General features: G+C 46.5%; 1 protein-coding gene across 1 annotated transcript in view; it reads right to left on the minus strand.

The window, feature by feature from the left end:
• LOC115123375 (ubiquitin-like modifier-activating enzyme 1) overlaps positions 1–9,514 on the minus strand; it is a 62,435-nt gene extending 52,921 nt beyond the window's left edge. Inside the window, 3 exon segments of the mRNA XM_065005118.1 lie at positions 229–287; positions 593–709; positions 9,289–9,514. Coding sequence (XP_064861190.1) covers positions 229–287; positions 593–709 — 176 coding nt within the window. The 5' untranslated portion in view covers positions 9,289–9,514.
• Positions 9,515–23,080: the final 13,566 nt, after the last annotated feature.

A 23,080-nucleotide genomic window follows, 5' to 3' on the forward strand; every position in this document is an offset into this window, starting at 1 on the left:
TCTCTCTAAAGTCTATCTACTCCGATTTCAGAGCACTCTGGTCTGAGTGTATCAGAGAGTAGAATAACTGATGAATGTACCAACGCTCAACACCCGTTCAATATGGTCAGTATCAGTAAACTGCCTGCAGCAGTTTGTCACCAACGCTCAAGGGTTACTCAAGGGTTACTCAAGGGTTACTCAAGGGTTACTCAAGGGTTACTCAAGGGTTATAGATATGGTACTTACAGCTGTCTGGAGTACAGGCCTTCATCGATCTCAGCATCATTGCCATTCTTAGCCATGCCCTGGAGAACAACAGGAGTGAGAACCAGTCAAACTAACCCAGCAGTATGAGAGACAGTTCAGTTGTGACAAGACATAGAAGACAAACAGTGTGTGCGTGTGTGTGTGTGTGTGTGTGTGTGTGTGTGTGTGTGTACGTACGTTGGTGGGTGTGTGAGACAGTTCAGTTCTGATAGAGTTAGAGGAGGAGCAGTGTGTGTGTGTGTGTGTACGTACGTTGGTGGGTGTGTGAGAGTTCAGTTCTGACAGAGTTAGTGGAGGAGCAGTGTGTGTGTGTGTGTGTGTGTGTGTGTGTGTGTGTACGTACGTTGGTGGGTGTGTGAGACAGTTCAGTTCTGACAGAGTTAGAGGAGGAGCAGTGAGATCCCGTCTTCGTCTCCGAGTCTGACACGCGACGCTTCTTGGACAGCGGCGAGCTGGACATCTGAAAACAAAAACACAATTATTAGGTTGACAACCTCACAGTGACATACACACAGACAACCTACCCAGTACTGGCCCCCTGTCTGGAAGACCAACCCCACCGTTAAAGACCCTTGGCTCCCGTCGGTCTCACCATAGACTTTGATCTGAAGCCATTCTTGTGATTATTGTGGATTTTGCCATTGTAAATGTTTGTAGGCTTATCTAGTAGACACATTGTATCTATGACCGTATGCTATCCATTAGCCTATGTAGCCATATTGTATCTATGACCGTATGCTATCCATTAGCCTATGTAGCCATATTGTATCTATGACCGTATGCTATCCATTAGCCTATGTAGCCATATTGTATCTTTGACCGTATGCTATCCATTAGCCTATGTAGCCATATTGTATCTATGACCGTATGCTATCCATTAGCCTATGTAGCCATATTGTACCTATGACCGTATGCTATCCCTTAGCCAATGTAGCCATATTGTATCTATGACCGTATGCTATCCATTAGCCTATGTAGCCATATTGTATCTTTGACCGTATGCTATCCATTAGCCTATGTAGCCATATTGTATCTATGACCGTATGCTATCCATTAGCCTATGTAGCCATATTGTACCTATGACCGTATGCTATCCATTAGCCTATGTAGCCATATTGTATCTATGACCGTATGCTATCCATTAGCCTATGTAGCCATATTGTATCTATGACCGTATGCTATCCATTAGCCTATGTAGCCATATTGTATCTATGACCGTATGCTATCCATTAGCCTATGTAGCCATATTGTATCTATGACCGTATGCTATCCATTAGCCTATGTAGCCATATTGTATCTATGACCGTATGCTATCCATTAGCCTATGTAGCATAAAAGCATAAATACAATGTGGCTACATAGGCTAATGGATTGTATCTATGACCGTATGCTATCCATTAGCCTATGTAGCATAAAAGCATAAATACAATGTGGCTACATAGGCTAATGGATTGTATCTATGACCGTATGCTATCCATTAGCCTATGTAGCATAAAAGCATAAAAACAATGTGGCTACATAGGCTAATGGATTGTATCTATGACCGTATGCTATCCATTAGCCTATGTAGCCATATTGTATCTATGACCGTATGCTATCCATTAGCCTATGTAGCCATATTGTATCTATGACCGTATGCTATCCATTAGCCTATGTAGCCATATTGTATCTATGACCGTATGCTATCCATTAGCCTATGTAGCCATATTGTATCTATGACCGTATGCTATCCATTAGCCTATGTAGCCATATTGTATCTATGACCGTATGCTATCCATTAGCCTATGTAGCCATATTGTATCTATGACCGTATGTTATCCATTAGCCTATGTAGCCATATTGTATCTATGACCGTATGCTATCCATTAGCCTATGTAGCCATATTGTATCTATGACCGTATGCTATCCATTAGCCTATGTAGCCATATTGTATCTATGACCGTATGCTATCCATTAGCCTATGTAGCCATATTGTATCTATGACCGTATGCTATCCATTAGCCTATGTAGCCATATTGTATCTATGACCGTATGCTATCCATTAGCCTATGTAGCCATATTGTATCTATGACCGTATGCTATCCATTAGCCTATGTAGCCATATTGTATCTATGACCGTATGCTATCCATTAGCCTATGTAGCCATATTGTATCTATGACCGTATGCTATCCATTAGCCTATGTAGCCATATTGTATCTATGACCGTATGCTATCCCTTAGCCAATGTAGCCATATTGTATCTATGACCGTATGCTATCCATTAGCCTATGTAGCCATATTGTATCTATGACCGTATGCTATCCATTAGCCTATGTAGCCATATTGTATCTATGACCGTATGCTATCCATTAGCCTATGTAGCCATATTGTATCTATGACCGTATGCTATCCCTTAGCCAATGTAGCCATATTGTATCTATGACCGTATGCTATCCCTTAGCCAATGTAGCCATATTGTATCTATGACCGTATGCTATCAATTCATGTTTTTTATATGTTCTATTTATTATCAGTAAATCAACCAATGATATCAAGCCACAGCCGGCCATGATTACAGACACCTGTGTGTGTCCTTTCAAACTCAATAAACTAGTAACCCACAGTGTTTGTCATTATACCCTGAGGAAGGCTGTTGAAATGTTGGTTGTTCTATTATTACATCTGAGCTCCTAGAGTGTGAGGCTCTCCTTTCTGTCTGACAACACAGACACACACAGTCCTAACAGGAGTCTGTAGACTAACATACTGCAGTACCCGGACAGCCCTGACACAACCTACTGAAGACTTCAAAATCAAAACATGACATTTTGATGACTGTGATAGTGTGTAAATTATGATTTAGTTGGTAAGTCATTATTTAGTTGGTAAGTCATTATTTAGTTGGTAAGTCATTATTTAGTTGGTAAGTCATTATCTAGTTGGTAAGTCATTATCTAGTTGGTAAGTCATTATTTAGTTGGTAAGTCATTATCTAGTTGGTAAGTCATTATCTAGTTGGTAAGTCATTATCTAGTTGGTAAGTCATTATTTAGTTGGTAAGTCATTATCTAGTTGGTAAGTCATTATTTAGTTGGTAAGTCATCATTTAGTTGGTAAGTCATCATTTAGTTGGTAAGTCATCATTTAGTTGGTAAGTCATCATTTAGTTGGTAAGTCATCATTTAGTTGGTAAGTCATCATTTAGTTGGTAAGTCATTATCTAGTTGGTAAGTCATTATTTAGTTGGTAAGTCATTATTTAGTTGGTAAGTCATTATTTAGTTGGTAAGTCATTATTTAGTTGGTAAGTCATTATTTAGTTGGTAAGTCATCATTTAGTTGGTAAGTCATCATTTAGTTGGTAAGTCATCATTTAGTTGGTAAGTCATCTCAGTGCAATGAGACTGCCTGACCAACAACTGACTAAATCCTTGCAGTCTGACCAGCCAATGTCAATAGGATTAAATGAGGACTGCAGGTGAATGTATTTTCCTTCAAACAGCTGATGTAACAGTTGTAAGAATTGACTTATGACTTATCTATCCTACCCTGCCTTTCTAAGGTCTTCGAAAGCCAAGTCAACAAACAGATTACCGACCATTTCGAATCTCACCATACCTTCTCTGCTATGCAATCTGGTTTCAGAGCTGGTCATGGGTGCACCTCAGCCACGCTCAAGGTCCTAAACGACATCTTAACAGCCGTCGATAAGAAACATTACTGTGCAGCCGTATTCATTGATCTGGCCAAGGCTTTCGAATCTGTCGATCACCACATCCTCATCGGCAGACTCGACAGCCTTGGTTTCTCAAATGATTGCCTCGCCTGGTTCACCAAAGCCCCATTTACTACCCACCACTGCGACCTGTATGCTCTCGTTGGCTGGCCCTCGCTTCATACTCGTTGCCAAACCCACTGGCTCCATGTCATCTACAAGACCCTGCTAGGTAAAGTCCCCCCTTATCTCAGCTCGCTGGTCACCATAGCATCTCCCACCTGTAGCACACGCTCCAGCAGGTATATCTCTCTGGTCACCCCCAAAACCAATTCTTCCTTTGGCCGCCTCTCCTTCCAGTTCTCTGCTGCCAATGATTGGAACGAACTACAAAAATCTCTGAAACTGGAAACACTTATCTCCCTCACTAGCTTTAAGCACCAGCTGTCAGAGCAGCTCACAGTTTACTGAACCTGTACATAGCCCACCTATAATTTAGCCCAAACAACTACCTCTTCCCCTACTGTATTTATTTATTTTGCTCCTTTGCACACCATTATTTTTATTTCTACTTTGCACATTCTTCCATTGCAAATCTACCATTCTGGTGTTTTACTTGCTATATTGTATTTACTTTGCCACCATGGCCTTTTTGCCTTTACCTCCCTTCTCACCTATTTTTCTCACATCGTATGTAGACTTGTTTCTACTGTTTTATTGACTGTATGTTTGTTTTACTCCATGTGTAACTCTGTGTCGTTGTATGTGTCGAACTGCTTTGCTTTATCTTGGTCAGGTTACAGTTGTAAATGAGAACTTGTTCTCAACTTGCTTACCTGGTTAAATAAAGGTGAAATAAATAAATAAATAAAATAAAAGGCTAGACAGAAAACAAACCTTTATCCATCCCTCCTTCCACTAACATTCAATTCTACTCACCCCAGAGACGATAGAAAAATATTTATTTAAATTAACGAGCAGCTGCACTGCCCACTAGAGAAACATCCGGTAGAACACGGACCAGGCCTGAGAAGAGATATGTATATGGATCAGGGCGGTCCCTGGGAACTAGAGCCCTGCACGGGGCATTCATTTTTTTCTTTTTAATTTTACCCCCTTTTTCCTCCCCAATTTAATGGTATCCAATTGTTAGTAGTTACTATCTTGTCTCATCGCTACAACTCCCGTACGGGCTCGGGAGAGACGAAGGTCGAAAGCCACGCGTCCTCCGAAACACAACCCAACACAGCGCGCATCCAACCCAGCCGAAGCCAGCCGCACCAATGTGACGGAGGAGGAAACACCATAACACCTGGAAGCCAGCCGCACCAATGTGACGGAGGAGGAAACACCATAACACCTGGAAGCCAGCCGCACCAATGTGACGGAGGAGGAAACACCATAACACCTGGAAGCCAGCCGCACCAATGTGTCGGAGGAGGAAACACCATAACACCTGGAAGCCAGCCGCACCAATGTGTCGGAGGAGGAAACACCATAACACCTGGAAGCCAGCCGCACCAATGTGTCGGAGGAGGAAACACCATAACACCTGGAAGCCAGCCGCACCAATGTGACGGAGGAGGAAACACCATAACACCTGGTCAGCGTGCACTGCGCCCGGCCCGCCACTAGGAGTCGCTAGAGCACGATGAGACAATGATATCCCTACCGGCCAAACCATCCCCTAACCCGGACAACGCCACGCCAATTGTGCGTCGCCCCATGTACCTCCCGGTCGCAGCCGGCTGCGACAGGGCCTGGGCTCGAACCCAGAGTCTCTGGTGGCACAGCTAGCACTCTGATGCAGTGCCTTAGACCACTGCGCCACCCGGGAGGCCCGGGGCATTCATTTTAAGCCCTACCTCATGCCTGCGACGTTCAGGCCCTACCCCGATTTTTGCTTTTGTCAAATTTAAGGCACCGTTAGTAAATCTCCTCTCTGTCACTTGATCTCTGCGCAGGCAGATCGCGCTGCATGGTTTCTGCTCATGGGGGTTTGGAGTCTGAGTAACCATAGCAACGGCTCCACTTGGGCTGCTCAATGAAGAGACATGAGATCAGTTAGCAGTTAGCTACTTTTCATCGCTCTAAACTCAAGACAAAACTCCAGGGAAATTCTGTGAAATAATCTCTCGTCTTAATATTTAATTATAGCACTTCTGACGCCATGTTGTGGTTCTAGTCAGATATGACTAGAATGTGCAGCAGAGCAAATGGCTCAGTTTAAACATGTTAGTGATCAATTTAGTGACAGCCGAGCCCTGCCCGTACCCTCGTTATTCATGGAACAAAACGACCCGGATGAATAACGTCGGGGCCCGTCGGGGTCGGCAGCAGAGCTCTACTGGTAACAGATACGAACAGAGGTATCATATGTTTCATTCAGAGACAGACCACATACTGGTATTATGTATTATACTATAAGGAAGGCCCACCCCATCTCTAGTGGTATTATACTATAAGGAAGGCCCACCCTATCTCTAGTGGTATTATACTATAAGGAAGGCCCACCCCATCTCTAGTGGTATTATACCATAAGGAAGGCCCACCCCATCTCTAGTGGTATTATACTATAAGGAAGGCCCACCCCATCTCTAGTGGTATTATACTATAAGGAAGGCCCACCCCATCTCTAGTGGTATTATACTATAAGGAAGGCCCACCCTATCTCTAGTGGTATTATACTATAAGGAAGGCCCACCCCATCTCTAGTGGTATTATACCATAAGGAAGGCCCACCCCATCTCTAGTGGTATTATACTATAAGGAAGGCCCACCCCATCTCTACTGGTATTATACTATAAGGAAGGCCCACCCCATCTCTACTGGTATTATACTATAAGGAAGGCCCACCCCATCTCTAGTGGTATTATACTATAAGGAAGGCCCACCCCATCTCTACTGGTATTATACTATAAGGAAGGCCCACCCCATCTCTACTGGTATTATACTATAAGGAAGGCCCACCCCATCTCTACTGGTATTATACTATAAGGAAGGCCCACTCCATCTCTACTGGTATTATACTATAAGGAAGGCCCACCCCATCTCTACTGGTATTATACTATAAGGAAGGCTCACCCCATCTCTACTGGTATTATACTATAAGGAAGACCCACCCCATCTCTACTGGTATTATACTATAAGGAAGGCTCACCCCATCTCTAGTGGTATTATACTATACCCCATCTCTACTGGTATTGTGTATTATAAACTTGGTGGTTCGAGCCCGGCTGACAGCCGTAGCATGTTTAAGTGATAATGCCCTGTTTGGAGGATGTATTGACACAGGTGTTAGGCCCGATATTAAGTCGAGGGAAGTCAAACCGTGCCAATATATCCTCTAAACACTGCTTCGAGGGCACTATCACTTAAACATATTTTTACCTTGTCAGCTCGGGGATTCGATCTTGCAACCTTCCAGTTACTAGTCCAACGCTCTAACCACTAGGCTACCTGCCACCTCTACACTCTAACCACTAGGCTACCTGCCTCCTCTACACTCTAACCACTAGACTACCTGCCACCCCTACACTCTAACCACTAGACTACCTGCCACCTCTACACTCTAACCACTAGACTACCTGCCACCATAATGACTTTGGTAACCAGTTTATAATAGCATTAAGGCACCTCGGTGGTTTGTGGTGTATTTATTTAAATCTTTATCTAACCTTTAACTAGGCAAGTCAGTTAAAGAAAAATGTCTTATTTACAATGACGGCCTAGCGCCAGCCAATTGTGCGCCGCCCTGTGGGATTCCCAATCACAGCCGGATTCGAACCAGGGTTTCTGTTGTGACGCCTCAGGCACTGAGATGCAGTGCACTGCTGTGCCACTCGGGAGCCCCTGAGGGTGTGTGGTATATGGCCAATATACCACGGCGAAGGGCTGTATCCAGGCACTCCTTGCTGCGTCTTGCATAAGAACAGCCCTAAACACAAGCCTTAACGCTTAATTATACAGTAAGGAAGTGGCAGCACACAAACTCCACTGGTATTGTTAATTATATGTAAGCCCCCCCATCTCTGCCTAAACACTAAAAAAATGCTGATTCAGTAAAACTTTACTGCAGTGAACTGTAGTGGTGCAACGCTTAACAAAACCTCGTGGTGGGGTTCGTCTAGGCCGCATACAACAACAGCCATTTAACTCGAGCACGTCTGGTTATTGATGTCAGTCATCACGCGACAAAAGGAAACATAATATATGGGAAATAGTCTCTGTTCACAAAAGCAAATCACAGTCAAGTTATTTATAAAAAAAGTTGCGACAGAATTAAAACATCATTAGAAAACGGGTTGAGATAGCACACAAAAGCTATAGGTCTTTAACGTTGTACGAATCTACCGGTAAATAGCAATCAACTAAGACTCCCACCAAGATAGGACAGCGGTGTTTCCGGGACAGTGTGGGAACAGACCGTAACTTCTAGATTCATGACAACCAGCCAACAAGAGAGGCGGAAATGCCGCATCCACTGCAACTGCCTGTTATAACTAGCAAGCGCATAGCGACAAGAAACAACGACTGATCTTCTGCAATGGCTGAATGTACACGGGACAAACTGAGGCAAGAGAGCGCGTCAAGTGTCATATATGCGGGTACAAAGTAACTCATATCATAATAATAATTGCCCATCAATAAAATAAAAAAATCGAAAATACCACAATGATACAGCAAAGTCCAAAACTGAAACAAAAAATGAATATCATAACATGTGTTCTGTTGGCTATAACACTCCACGTTATTTCGAGTGAATGACCCCCCCCAAAAAAAAATATTGACTGGTTGACAGTCAGCACTGGGGCCCAACGAACCAGTCTACCGAACCAACACACCAATAACACACCAACTTAGTCTATCGTTTTGGTGAACAACAAAAGGGACGTTAAAAATGTCCGGCAACAGCACCAAGAGGACAAAGCTATTATTAGTAGGCCGTGTGCAGCTGACTAACTAATCACATAAAGTCATTTTGGCAAGTGGATCACTGCTGAATACGATCGGAACAGGAATAACAACAAAACGTGCCATCACCAGACTGCCTCCCTTCCTGCGCTCGGTCCGTGTAGGGAGACCAGCGCTGCTGGACTGGGGCCTAACGTCGGCACTCGGTACGGTTGTGCTGCTACCTTCAGCTAAAACAGAGCCGCTGAGTGGTATATAGCTCTAGCATAGGTAGCAAACAGATGTTTTTAAATAACCCCGAATGCAATATCTAGGCTATGACTAAGCGCCTACAATGAATAATCGAGCAGAAATAACCGTATGTACATTACTGGAGTAGCTATTGTGACTAGTTATTTCGCACCTAGTGTCCATTGATTTGCCTGGCTTACCAATAATCCTTCTCTGTCCCTTCTCTGTGCAAACCGCTCCTCTCTGGTGTGTAAACGTCAATAACGATGATTGTTCTGCTGACAAAAATAAATAAAAAATGGGGTGAAAAGGTTTCTGACTATAATGTCGAGTCACTATGTCGTTTAGCTGGTCGAATCCTGTGTATTCGCGTTCCTGTATTTGCGAGCACAAGACGGGAACAAAAACCAAAATGGCAGAGGTAGATACTCTTTCCTCGAATATCTCTGGCGGAAGGGGTGGCCTTAGCCAGAGAGGAAGACGCGAAGCGAGATGATCCACTTCCATCAAACCTCTGTCCGTAAACAGCGAGCGATAAACTGCCTTGTCTCACTTCGGACGAATCCCACTGTTAGGGCCCGAAACCATCTAGTCATTATATACCGTATCTCTGCCTCCACAAGCTCTCAATTCAATGGGCTTTTATTGGCATGGGAAACATATGTTTGTTGACATTGTCAAAGTGAAAAATGATTTTTTTTAAAGTGAAATAAACCAATCAAAACGAAAAGTAAACATTCAAAAAAGTTTCAGAGGAAGAGAGACATTTCAAATGTCATATATGTGCGCTCTCCAAATCTGCCCCTCGTGGGCTAGGACAGATTGAAATGTGTCCGTGCTATCAGGGATCCTTGGGATGTTTCCTTCGGTAAGGGGTTTACGGTAGTTTAAGGCATGTATGACAGAGAGAGTATATGGTTACCATGGACACTGACTAAACATCTCAAAGAGGCAAAAAAATAAATGTCCTCTCACTGTCAACTACGTTTATTTTCAGCAAACTTAACATGTGCAAATATTTGTATGAACACAACAAGATTCAACAACAGACAAACTGAACAAGTTCCACGGACATGTGACTAACAGAAATTGAATAATGTGTCCCTGAACAAAGGGGGTCAAAATCAAAAGTAACAGTCAGTATCTGGTGTGGCCACCAGCTGCATTAAGTACTGCAGTGCATCTCCTCATGGACTGCACCAGATTTGCCAGTTCTTGCTGTGAGATGTTACGCCACTCTTCCACAAAGGCACCTGCTAGTTCCCGGACATTTCTGGGGGGAATGGCCCTAGCCCTCACACTCCGATCCAACAGGTCCCAGACGTGCTCAATGGGATTGAGATCCGGCCTCTTTGCTGGCCATGGCAGAACACTGACATTCCTGCTTGCAGGAAATCACGCACAGAATGAGCAGTATGGCTGGTGGCATTGTAATGCTGGAGGGTCATGTCAGGATGAGCCTGCAGGAAGGGTACCACATGAGGGAGGAGGATGTCTTCCCTGTAACGCACAGCGTTGAGATTGCCTGCAATGACATCAAGCTCAGTCCGATGATGCTGTGACACACCGCACTAGACCATGACGGACCCTCCACCTACAAATTGATCCCTCTCCAGAGTACAGGCCTCAGTGTAACGCTCATTCCTTCGACGATAAATGCAAATCTGACCATCACCCCTGGTGAGACAAAACTCGTCAGTGAAGACACTTTTTGCCAGTCCTGTCTGGTCCAGCGACAGTGGGTTTGTGCCCATAGGCAATGTTGTTGCCGGTGATGTCTGGTGAGGACCTGCCTTACAACAGGCCTACAAGCCCTCAGTCCAGCCTCTCTCAGGCTATTGCGGACATTCTGAGCACTGATGGAGGGATTGTGCGTTCCTGGTGTAACTCGGGCAGTTGTTGCCATCCTGTACCTGTCCCGCAGGTGTTATGTTTGGATGTGCAGGTGTTGTTACACGTGGTCTGCCGCTGTGAGGACGATCGGATGTCCGTCCGGTCTCGCCGTAGTGCTGTCTTAGGCGTCTCACAGTACGGACATTGCAATTTATTGCCCTGGCCACATCTGCAGTCCTCATGCCTCCTTGCAGCATGCCTAAGGCACGTTCACGCAGAAGGGCAAGGACTCTGGGCATCTTTCTTTGTGTTTTTCAGAGTCTGTAGAAAGGCCTCTTTAGTGTCCTTAGTTTTCATAACTGACCTTAATTGCATACAGTCTGTAAGCTGTAGTGTCTTAACTTCTTATGGCTGCAGGGGCAGTATTGAGTAGCTTGGATGAAAGGTGCCCAGAGGTGCCCAGAGTAAACTGCCCGCTCCTCAGTCCCAGATGCTAATATATGCATATTATTATTAGTATTGGATAGAAAACACTCTGAAGTTTCTAAAACGGTTTGAATGATGTCTGTGAGTGTAACAGAACTCATATGGCAGGCAAAAACCTGAGAAAAAATCCAACCAGGAAGTGGGAAATCTGAGGTTGGTCGATTTTCAACTCAGCCCCTATCGAAGATAGTGGGATATTGGTCATGTTGCACTTCCTAAGGCTTCCACTAGATGTCAACCGTCTTTAGAAATTTGTTTGAGGCTTCTACTATGAAGGGGGGCTGAATGAGAGGGGAATGAGTCAGAGGACTGCCAGCAGTCACGCGCAGGTCACGCGCTGGTCACGCGCTGGTCACGCGCTGGTCACGCGCTGGTCACGCGCTGGTCACGAGCTGGTCACGCGCTGGTCACGCGCTGGTCACGCGCTGGTCACGCGCTGGTCACGCGCTGGTCACGCGCTGGTCACGCGCATTTCACATTAGCGGCATCTCCCGTTCCTTTGCTTTTCTGAAGACAAAGGAATTCTCCGGTTGGAACATTATTGAAGATTTATGTTAAAAACATCCTAAAGATTGATTCTATACATCGTTTGACAAGTTTCTACGGGCTGTAGTGGAACTTTTTGACATTTCGTCTGCAACTAGCGAACGCGCTTCGTGTGCTTTGATTTGTTTACCAAATGTGCTAACTAAAGTAGCTATTTGGACATAAAGGATGGACATTATCGAACAAAAATATTTATTGTGGACCTGGGATTCCTGGGAGTGCTTTCTGATGAAGATCAAAGGTAAGTGAATATTTATAATGTTATTTCTGACTTCTGTTGACTCCAACATGGCGGATATATGTATTTGTTTGTCTGAGTGCCGTACTCAGATTATTGCATGGTTTGAAATCTGACACAGCGGTTGTATTAAGGAGAAGTTTATCTTTATTTATTTCCATATATAACACTTGTATTTTCATCTACATTTATAATGAGTATTCCTGTAAATTGATGTGGCTTTCTGCAATATCACCAGATGTTTTTGGAACTACTGAACATAACGCGCCAATGTAACCTGAGATGTTTGGATATAAATATGCACTTTATCGAACAAAACATACATGTATTGTGTAACATGAAGTCCTATGAGTGTCATCTGATGAAGATCATCAAAGGTTAGTGATTAATTCTCTCTATTTCTGCTTTTTGTGACTCCTCTCTTTGGCTGGAAAAATGTCAGCTTGGGGTCTCAATCCAGCAACCTTTCGGTTACTGGCCCAACGCTCTAACCACTAGGCTACAAGTCGCCCAACGCTCTAACCACTAGGCTACAAGTCGCCCAACGCTCTAACCACTAGGCTACAAGTCGCCCAACGCTCTAACCACTAGGCTACCTGCCGTCCAACGCTCTAACCACTAGGCTACCTGTCGCCCAACGCTCTAACCACTAGGCTACCTGTCGCCCAACGCTCTAACCAAAAGGCTACCTGCTGGTTACTCGCCCAACGCTCTAACCACTAGGCTACCTGCTGGTTACTGGCCCAACGCTCTAACCACTAGGCTACCTGCTCTAACCACTAGGCTACCTGCTGGTTACTGGCCCAACGCTCTAACCACTAGGTTACCTGCTCTAACCACTAGGCTACAAAATTGCCTCCATTTTGGGGGATAGCAAAATAGAACGTCTACTATGGGATCAATATCATGCCAAATGTATTGTGAACACACAGCACTACCTGCTCTAACCACTAGGCTACCTGCTCTAACCACTAGGCTACCTGCTCCTGCTCAAACCGCTAGGCTACCTGCTCTAACCACTAGGCTACCTGCTCTAACCACTAGGCTACCTGCTCTAATGTATTGTGAAAACACATCACTACCTGCTCTAACCACTAGGCTACCTGCTCTAACCACTAGGCTACCTGCTCTAATGTATTGTAAACACACAGCACTACCTGCTCTAACCACTAGGCTACCTGCTCTAACCACTAGGCTACCTGCTCTAATGTATTGTGAACACACAGCACTACCTGCTCTAACCACTAGGCTACCTGCTCTAACCACTAGGCTACCTGCTCTAACCACTAGGCTACCTGCTCTAATGTATTGTGAACACACAGCACTACCTGCTCTAACCACTAGGCTACCTGCTCTAACCACTAGGCTACCTGCTCTAACCACTAGGCTACCTGCTCTAATGTATTGTGAACACACAGCACTACCTGCTCTAACCACTAGGCTACCTGCTCTAACCACTAGGCTACCTGCTCTAACCACTAGGCTACCTGCTGGTTACTGGCCCAACGCTCTAACCACTAGGCTACCTGCTCTAACCACTAGGCTACCCGCTCTAACCACTAGGCTACCCGCTCTAACCACTAGGCTACCCGCTCTAACCACTAGGCTACCCGCTCTAACCCCTAGGCTACCTGTCTCTAACCACTAGGCTACCTGTCTCTAACCACTAGGCTACCTGTCTCTAACCACTAGGCTACCTGCTCTAACCACTAGGCTACCTGCTCTAACCACTAGGCTACCTGCTCTAACCACTAGGCTACCTGTTCTAACCACTAGGCTACCTGCTCTAACCACTAGGCTACCTGCTCTAACCACTAGGCTACCTGCTCTAACCACTAGGCTACCTGTTCTAACCACTAGGCTACCTGTTCTAACCACTAGGCTACCTGCTTTAACCACTAGGCTACCTGCTCTAACCACTAGGCTACCTGCTCTAACCACTAGGCTACCTGCTCTAACCACTAGGCTACCTGCTCTAACCACTAGGCTACCTGCTCTAACCACTAGGCTACCTGCTCTAACCACTAGGCTACCTGCTCTAACCACTAGGCTACCTGCTCTAACCACTAGGCTACCTGTCTCTAACCACTAGGCTACCTGTCTCTAACCACTAGACTACCTGCTCTAACCACTAGGCTACCTGCTCTAACCACTAGGCTACCTGTCTCTAACCACTAGGCTACCTGCTCTAACCACTAGGCTACCTGCTCTAACCACTAGGCTACCTGCTCTAACCACTAGGCTACCTGTCTCTAACCACTAGGCTACCTGCTCTAACCACTAGACTACCTGCTCTAACCACTAGACTACCTGCTCTAACCACTAGGCTACCTGCTCTAACCACTAGGCTACCTGCTCTAATGTATTGTGAACACACATCACTACCTGCTCTAACCACTAGGCTACCTGCTCTAACCACTAGGCTACCTGCTCTAATGTATTGTGAACACACATCACTACCTGCTCTAACCACTAGGCTACCTGCTCTAACCACTAGGCTACCTGCTCTAATGTATTGTGAACACACATCACTACCTGCTCTAACCACTAGGCTACCTGCTCTAACCACTAGGCTACCTGCTCTAACCACTAGGCTACCTGCTCTAATGTATTGTGAACACACAGCACTACCTGCTCTAACCACTAGGCTACCTGCTCTAACCACTAGGCTACCTGCTCTAACCACTCAGGCTACCTGCTGGTTACTGGCCCAACGCTCTAACCACTAGGCTACCTGCTCTAACCACTAGGCTACCTGCTCTAACCACTAGGCTACCCGCTCTAACCACTAGGCTACCCGCTCTAACCCCTAGGCTACCTGTCTCTAACCACTAGGCTACCTGTCTCTAACCACTAGGCTACCTGCTCTAACCACTAGGCTACCTGCTCTAACCACTAGGCTACCTGCTCTAACCACTAGGCTACCTGTTCTAACCACTAGGCTACCTGCTCTAACCACTAGGCTACCTGTTCTAACCACTAGACTACCTGCTCTAACCACTAGGCTACCTGCTCTAACCACTAGGCTACCTGTTCTAACCACTAGGCTACCTGCTCTAACCACTAGGCTACCTGTCTCTAACCACTAGGCTACCTGCTCTAACCACTAGGCTACCTGTTCTAACCACTAGGCTACCTGCTCTAACCACTAGGCTACCTGCTCTAACCACTAGGCTACCTGTTCTAACCACTAGGCTACCTGCTCTAACCACTAGGCTACCTGCTCTAACCACTAGGCTACCTGCTCTAACCACTAGGCTACCTGCTCTAACCACTAGGCTACCTGTCTCTAACCACTAGGCTACCTGTCTCTAACCACTAGGCTACCTGTCTCTAACCACTAGACTACCTGCTCTAACCACTAGGCTACCTGCTCTAACCACTAGGCTACCTGTCTCTAACCACTAGGCTACCTGCTCTAACCACTAGGCTACCTGCTCTAACCACTAGGCTACCTGCTCTAACCACTAGGCTACCTGTCTCTAACCACTAGGCTACCTGCTCTAACCTAACCACTCAGACTACCTGCTCTAACCACTAGACTACCTGCTCTAACCACTAGGCTACCTGCTCTAACCACTAGGCTACCTGCTCTAACCATAGGCTACCTGCTCTAATGTGAACACACATCACTACCTGCTCTAACCACTAGGCTACCTGCTCTAACCACTAGGCTACCTGCTCTAATGTATTGTGAACACACATCACTACCTGCTCTAACCACTAGGCTACCTGCTCTAACCACTAGGCTACCTGCTCTAATGTATTGTGAACACACATCACTACCTGCTCTAACCACTAGGCTACCTGCTCTAACCACTAGGCTACCTGCTCTAACCACTAGGCTACCTGTCTCTAACCACTAGGCTACCTGTCTCTAACCACTAGGCTACCTGTCTCTAACCACTAGGCTACCTGTCTCTAACCACTAGGCTACCTGCTCTAACCACTAGGCTACCTGCTCTAACCACTAGGCTACCTGCTCTAACCACTAGGCTACCTGCTCTAACCACTAGGCTACCTGCTCTAACCACTAGGCTACCTGCTCTAACCACTAGGCTACCTGCTCTAACCACTAGGCTACCTGCTCTAACCACTAGGCTACCTGCTCTAACCACTAGGCTACCTGTCTCTAACCACTAGGCTACCTGTCTCTAACCACTAGACTACCTGCTCTAACCACTAGGCTACCTGCTCTAACCACTAGGCTACCTGTCTCTAACCACTAGGCTACCTGCTCTAACCACTAGGCTACCTGCTCTAACCACTAGGCTACCTGCTCTAACCACTAGGCTACCTGTCTCTAACCACTAGGCTACCTGCTCTAACCACTAGACTACCTGCTCTAACCACTAGACTACCTGCTCTAACCACTAGGCTACCTGCTCTAACCACTAGGCTACCTGCTCTAATGTATTGTGAACACACATCACTACCTGCTCTAACCACTAGGCTACCTGCTCTAACCACTAGGCTACCTGCTCTAATGTATTGTGAACACACATCACTACCTGCTCTAACCACTAGGCTACCTGCTCTAACCACTAGGCTACCTGCTCTAATGTATTGTGAACACACATCACTACCTGCTCTAACCACTAGGCTACCTGCTCTAACCACTAGGCTACCTGCTCTAACCACTAGGCTACCTGCTGGTTACTGGCCCAACGCTCTAACCACTAGGCTACCTGCTCTAACCACTAGGCTACCCGCTCTAACCACTAGGCTACCCGCTCTAACCACTAGGCTACCCGCTCTAACCACTAGGCTACCCGCTCTAACCCCTAGGCTACCTGTCTCTAACCACTAGGCTACCTGTCTCTAACCACTAGGCTACCTGTCTCTAACCACTAGGCTACCTGCTCTAACCACTAGGCTACCTGCTCTAACCACTAGGCTACCTGCTCTAACCACTAGGCTACCTGTTCTAACCACTAGGCTACCTGCTCTAACCACTAGGCTACCTGTTCTAACCACTAGACTACCTGCTCTAACCACTAGGCTACCTGCTCTAACCAGTAGGCTACCTGTTCTAACCACTAGGCTACCTGCTCTAACCACTAGGCTACCTGTCTCTAACCACTAGGCTACCTGCTCTAACCACTAGGCTACCTGCTCTAACCACTAGGCTACCTGTCTCTAACCACTAGGCTACCTGTCTCTAACCACTAGGCTACCTGTCTCTAACCACTAGGCTACCTGTCTCTAACCACTAGGCTACCTGTCTCGAACCACTAGGCTACCTGCTCTAACCACTAGGCTACCTGCTCTAACCACTAGGCTACCTGCTCTAACCACTAGGCTACCTGCTCTAACCACTAGGCTACCTGTCTCTAACCACTAGGCTACCTGTCTCTAACCACTAGGCTACCTGCTCTAACCACTAGGCTACCTGCTCTAACCACTAGGCTACCTGCTCTAACCACTAGGCTACCTGTTCTAACCACTAGGCTACCTGCTCTAACCACTAGGCTACCTGTTCTAACCACTAGACTACCTGCTCTAACCACTAGGCTACCTGCTCTAACCAGTAGGCTACCTGTTCTAACCACTAGGCTACCTGTTCTAACCACTAGGCTACCTGCTCTAACCACTAGGCTACCTGTCTCTAACCACTAGGCTACCTGCTCTAACCACTAGGCTACCTGCTCTAACCACTAGGCTACCTGTCTCTAACCACTAGGCTACCTGTCTCTAACCACTAGGCTACCTGTCTCTAACCACTAGGCTACCTGTCTCTAACCACTAGGCTACCTGTCTCTAACCACTAGGCTACCTGTCTCTAACCACTAGGCTACCTGATCTAACCACTAGGCTACCTGTCTCTAACCACTAGGCTACCTGCTCTAACCACTAGGCTACCTGCTCTAACCACTAGGCTACCTGCTCTAACCACTAGGCTACCTGCTCTAACCACTAGGCTACCTGTTCTAACCACTAGGCTACCTGCTCTAACCACTAGGCTACCTGCTCTAACCACTAGGCTACCTGCTCTAACCACTAGGCTACCTGCTCTAACCACTAGGCTACCTGCTCTAACCACTAGGCTACCTGTCTCTAACCACTAGGCTACCTGTCTCTAACCACTAGACTACCTGCTCTAACCACTAGGCTACCTGCTCTAACCACTAGGCTACCTGTCTCTAACCACTAGGCTACCTGCTCTAACCACTATGCTACCTGCTCTAACCACTAGGCTACCTGCTCTAACCACTAGGCTACCTGTCTCTAACCACTAGGCTACCTGCTCTAACCACTAGACTACCTGCTCTAACCACTAGGCTACCTGCTCTAACCACTAGGCTACCTGCTCTAACCACTAGGCTACCTGCTCTAATGTATTGTGAACACACATCACTACCTGCTCTAACCACTAGGCTACCTGCTCTAACCACTAGGCTACCTGCTCTAATGTATTGTGAACACACATCACTACCTGCTCTAACCACTAGGCTACCTGCTCTAACCACTAGGCTACCTGCTCTAATGTATTGTGAACACACATCACTACCTGCTCTAACCACTAGGCTACCTGCTCTAACCACTAGGCTACCTGCTCTAACCACTAGGCTACCTGCTGGTTACTGGCCCAACGCTCTAACCACTAGGCTACCTGCTCTAACCACTAGGCTACCCGCTCTAACCACTAGGCTACCCGCTCTAACCACTAGGCTACCCGCTCTAACCCCTAGGCTACCTGTCTCTAACCACTAGGCTACCTGTCTCTAACCACTAGGCTACCTGTCTCTAACCACTAGGCTACCTGCTCTAACCACTAGGCTACCTGCTCTAACCACTAGGCTACCTGCTCTAACCACTAGGCTACCTGTTCTAACCACTAGGCTACCTGCTCTAACCACTAGGCTACCTGTTCTAACCACTAGACTACCTGCTCTAACCACTAGGCTACCTGCTCTAACCAGTAGGCTACCTGTTCTAACCACTAGGCTACCTGCTCTAACCACTAGGCTACCTGTCTCTAACCACTAGGCTACCTGCTCTAACCACTAGGCTACCTGCTCTAACCACTAGGCTACCTGTCTCTAACCACTAGGCTACCTGTCTCTAACCACTAGGCTACCTGTCTCTAACCAATAGGCTACCTGTCTCTAACCACTAGGCTACCTGTCTCTAACCACTAGGCTACCTGCTCTAACCACTAGGCTACCTGCTCTAACCACTAGGCTACCTGCTCTAACCACTAGGCTACCTGCTCTAACCACTAGGCTACCTGCTCTAACCACTAGGCTACCTGTCTCTAACCACTAGGCTACCTGCTCTAACCACTAGGCTACCTGCTCTAACCACTAGGCTACCTGCTCTAACCACTAGGCTACCTGTCTCTAACCACTAGGCTACCTGCTCTAACCACTAGACTACCTGCTCTAACCACTAGACTACCTGCTCTAACCAGCTCTAACCACTAGGCTACCTGCTCTAACCACTAGGCTCTAACCACTAGGCTACCTGCTCTAACCACTAGGCTACCTGCTCTAACCACTAGGCTACCTGCTCTAACCACTAGGCTACCTGCTCTAACCACTAGGCTACCTGTCTCTAACCACTAGACTACCTGCTCTAACCACTAGGCTACCTGTCTCTAACCACTAGACTACCTGCTCTAACCACTAGGCTACCCGCTCTAACCACTAGGCTACCCGTTCTAACCACTAGGCTACCTGTTCTAACCACTAGGCTACCTGTTCTAACCACTAGGCTACCTGTCTCTAACCACTAGGCTACCTGCTCTAACCACTAGACTACCTGCTCTAACCACTAGGCTACCTGCTCTAACCACTAGGCTACCTGCTCTAACCACTAGGCTACCTGCTCTAACCACCAGGCTACCTGTCTCTAACCACTAGGCTACCTGTCTCTAACCACTAGGCTACCTGCTCTAACCACTAGGCTACCTGCTCTAACCACTAGGCTACCTGCTCTAACCACTAGGCTACCTGCTCTAACCACTAGGCTACCTGCTCTAACCACTAGGCTCTAACCACTAGGCTACCTGCTCTAACCACTAGGCTACCTGCTCTAACCACTAGGCTACCTGCTCTAACCACTAGGCTACCTGCTCTAACCACTAGGCTACCTGTCTCTAACCACTAGACTACCTGCTCTAACCACTAGGCTACCTGTCTCTAACCACTAGACTACCTGCTCTAACCACTAGGCTACCCGCTCTAACCACTAGGCTACCTGTTCTAACCACTAGGCTACCTGTTCTAACCACTAGGCTACCTGTTCTAACCACTAGGCTACCTGTCTCTAACCACTAGGCTACCTGCTCTAACCACTAGACTACCTGCTCTAACCACTAGGCTACCTGCTCTAACCACTAGGCTACCTGCTCTAACCACTAGGCTACCTGCTCTAACCACTAGGCTACCTGCTCTAACCACCAGGCTACCTGTCTCTAACCACTAGGCTACCTGTCTCTAACCACTAGGCTACCTGCTCTAACCACTAGGCTACCTGCTCTAACCACTAGGCTACCTGCTCTAACCACTAGGCTACCTGTCTCTAACCACTAGGCTACCTGTCTCTAACCACTAGGCTACCTGTCTCTAACCACTAGGCTACCTGCTCTAACCACTATGCTACCTGCTCTAACCACTAGGCTACCTGTCTCTAACCACTAGGCTACCTGCTCTAACCACTAGGCTACCTGCTCTAACCACTAGGCTACCTGCTCTAACCACTAGACTACCTGCTCTAACCACTAGGCTACCTGCTCTAACCACTAGGCTACCTGCTCTAACCACTAGGCTACCTGCTCTAACCACTAGGCTACCTGCTCTAACCACTAGGCTACCTGTCTCTAACCACTAGGCTACCTGCTCTAACCACTAGGCTACCTGTTCTAACCACTAGGCTACCTGCTCTAACCACTAGGCTACCTGCTCTAACCACTAGGCTACCTGCTCTAACCACTAGGCTACCTGTTCTAACCACTAGGCTACCTGCTCTAACCACTAGGCTACCTGTTCTAACCACTAGGCTACCTGTCTCTAACCACTAGGCTACCTGCTCTAACCACTAGGCTACCTGCTCTAACCACTAGGCTACCTGCTCTAACCACTAGGCTACCTGTTCTAACCACTAGGCTACCTGTCTCTAACCACTAGGCTACCTGCTCTAACCACTAGCTACCTGCTACACAGCATTTTCCATTTTGCATTCGTGTGTCATGATCTGTAAAAATGTAAATCACTTTCAACAAAGAAACACCTTTTCAAATCACCACCAATCAAATCAAATGTATTTATAAAGCCCTTCTGAGTGGACTAATCCATTGTGGAGGCTGCGGGGATGGCACACCAGTAGTACATTTACCATTAATTACCATAATTTCAAATCTACAAGGTTTGTTTGGTTATAGTAATTTATGTTAATGCATTCAATATATGATTATTCAAGTTTTTACAGTTGTCATTGTAACAGTGGACACGTTGTTTGCAGAGCGCACAACCTACAGTTGTGAGAAATACGTTTAGGTTGATTTCATTCTGTTTACAAGTTGTCAATTTATTCATTGTCTTTTGTTTGGAGCGTCAATGTTGAGTAAGGACACGCACCTGCCTACAGATAGAACTGGGCTACCTGGCCTGTCTGTGTGCAAATGTAGGCCTATAAAATGTGCCCCTTTGGGGATGTGATACTATTTCTGATTGTCTTAACTCCCCATCACTGTGGAGCTTCTCAAAATATCTCTCTCTTCGGCCTCAAAAAGCAAGTAAACGAAGTCTGTTTTTATTTTTTACATCCATTGAGAATGACACTAGTTCGTCAACGTATCCTATTAGAAAACACATTTCAGCCCTCTCCCTTTCAATAACCACTCAGCATGAAAGGGGGGAGGGGGGGGAAATTTGATGCTCTGATCCGGTAGAAATGTTATAAAACACCTACCTGATTACTTCTTATAGACTACAGCTGTGTCTGTCTGGAGCTCACCGGGGCAGGAAACGCTAAGGGCCCAGAATATTTTATGTAATGTTGCAAGTTTACTAGTGCTAGCTTCAGGCCAGACCCAAGTTAATAGTTGATTCAATATTTCAAGTTCCTTCCAGACAGGCCATGGATAGCCAATGTGATTTATAGGATATTTATTTTTTAAATCAGGATATTTTCTACCTGCAGGCTGCAATGTTTTTATTTGTTGGCTTTATGTAGGCTATGTTTACATATTGGCAATAGAAGTTACTGTTAGATTTGTATCCATTTTAATTTAGATAGAATTTTGATTAACCACATGACATTGCAATATGAAGATCATTATAAAGTAAATGAAAATGTTTCACGAAATATGCGTATGAATATCATAACTGGCACGCAGGGTCAGTAGAAATGGTCGGATAAAAGCCTGCACACCCATTATCTCTCCTGGAGGATGGTTGACCACCCATTATCTCTCCTGGAGGATGGTGGACCACCCATTATCTCTCCCGGAGGATGGTTGACCACCCATTATCCCTCCCGGAGGACGGTTGACCACCCATTATCCCTCCTGGAGGATGGTTGACCACCCATTATCCCTCCTGGAGAATGGTTGACCACCCATTATCTCTCCTGGAGGATGGTTGACCACCCATTATCTCTCCTGGAGGATGGTGGACCACCCATTATCTCTCCTGGAGGATGGTGGACCACCCATTATCTCTCCTGGAGGATGGTGGACCACCCATTATCTCTCCTGGCGGATGGTGGACCACCCATTATCTCTCCTGGAGGATGGTTGACCACCCATTATCTCTCCTGGAGGATGGTTGACCACCCATTATCTCTCCTGGAGGATGGTGGACCACCCATTATCTCTCCTGGAGGATGGTTGACCACCCATTATCTCTCCTGGAGGATGGTGGACCACCCATTATCTCTCCTGG

Source organism: Oncorhynchus nerka, linkage group LG20 (genome assembly GCF_034236695.1).
Source record: "Oncorhynchus nerka isolate Pitt River linkage group LG20, Oner_Uvic_2.0, whole genome shotgun sequence".
Taxonomy (NCBI): domain Eukaryota; kingdom Metazoa; phylum Chordata; class Actinopteri; order Salmoniformes; family Salmonidae; genus Oncorhynchus; species Oncorhynchus nerka.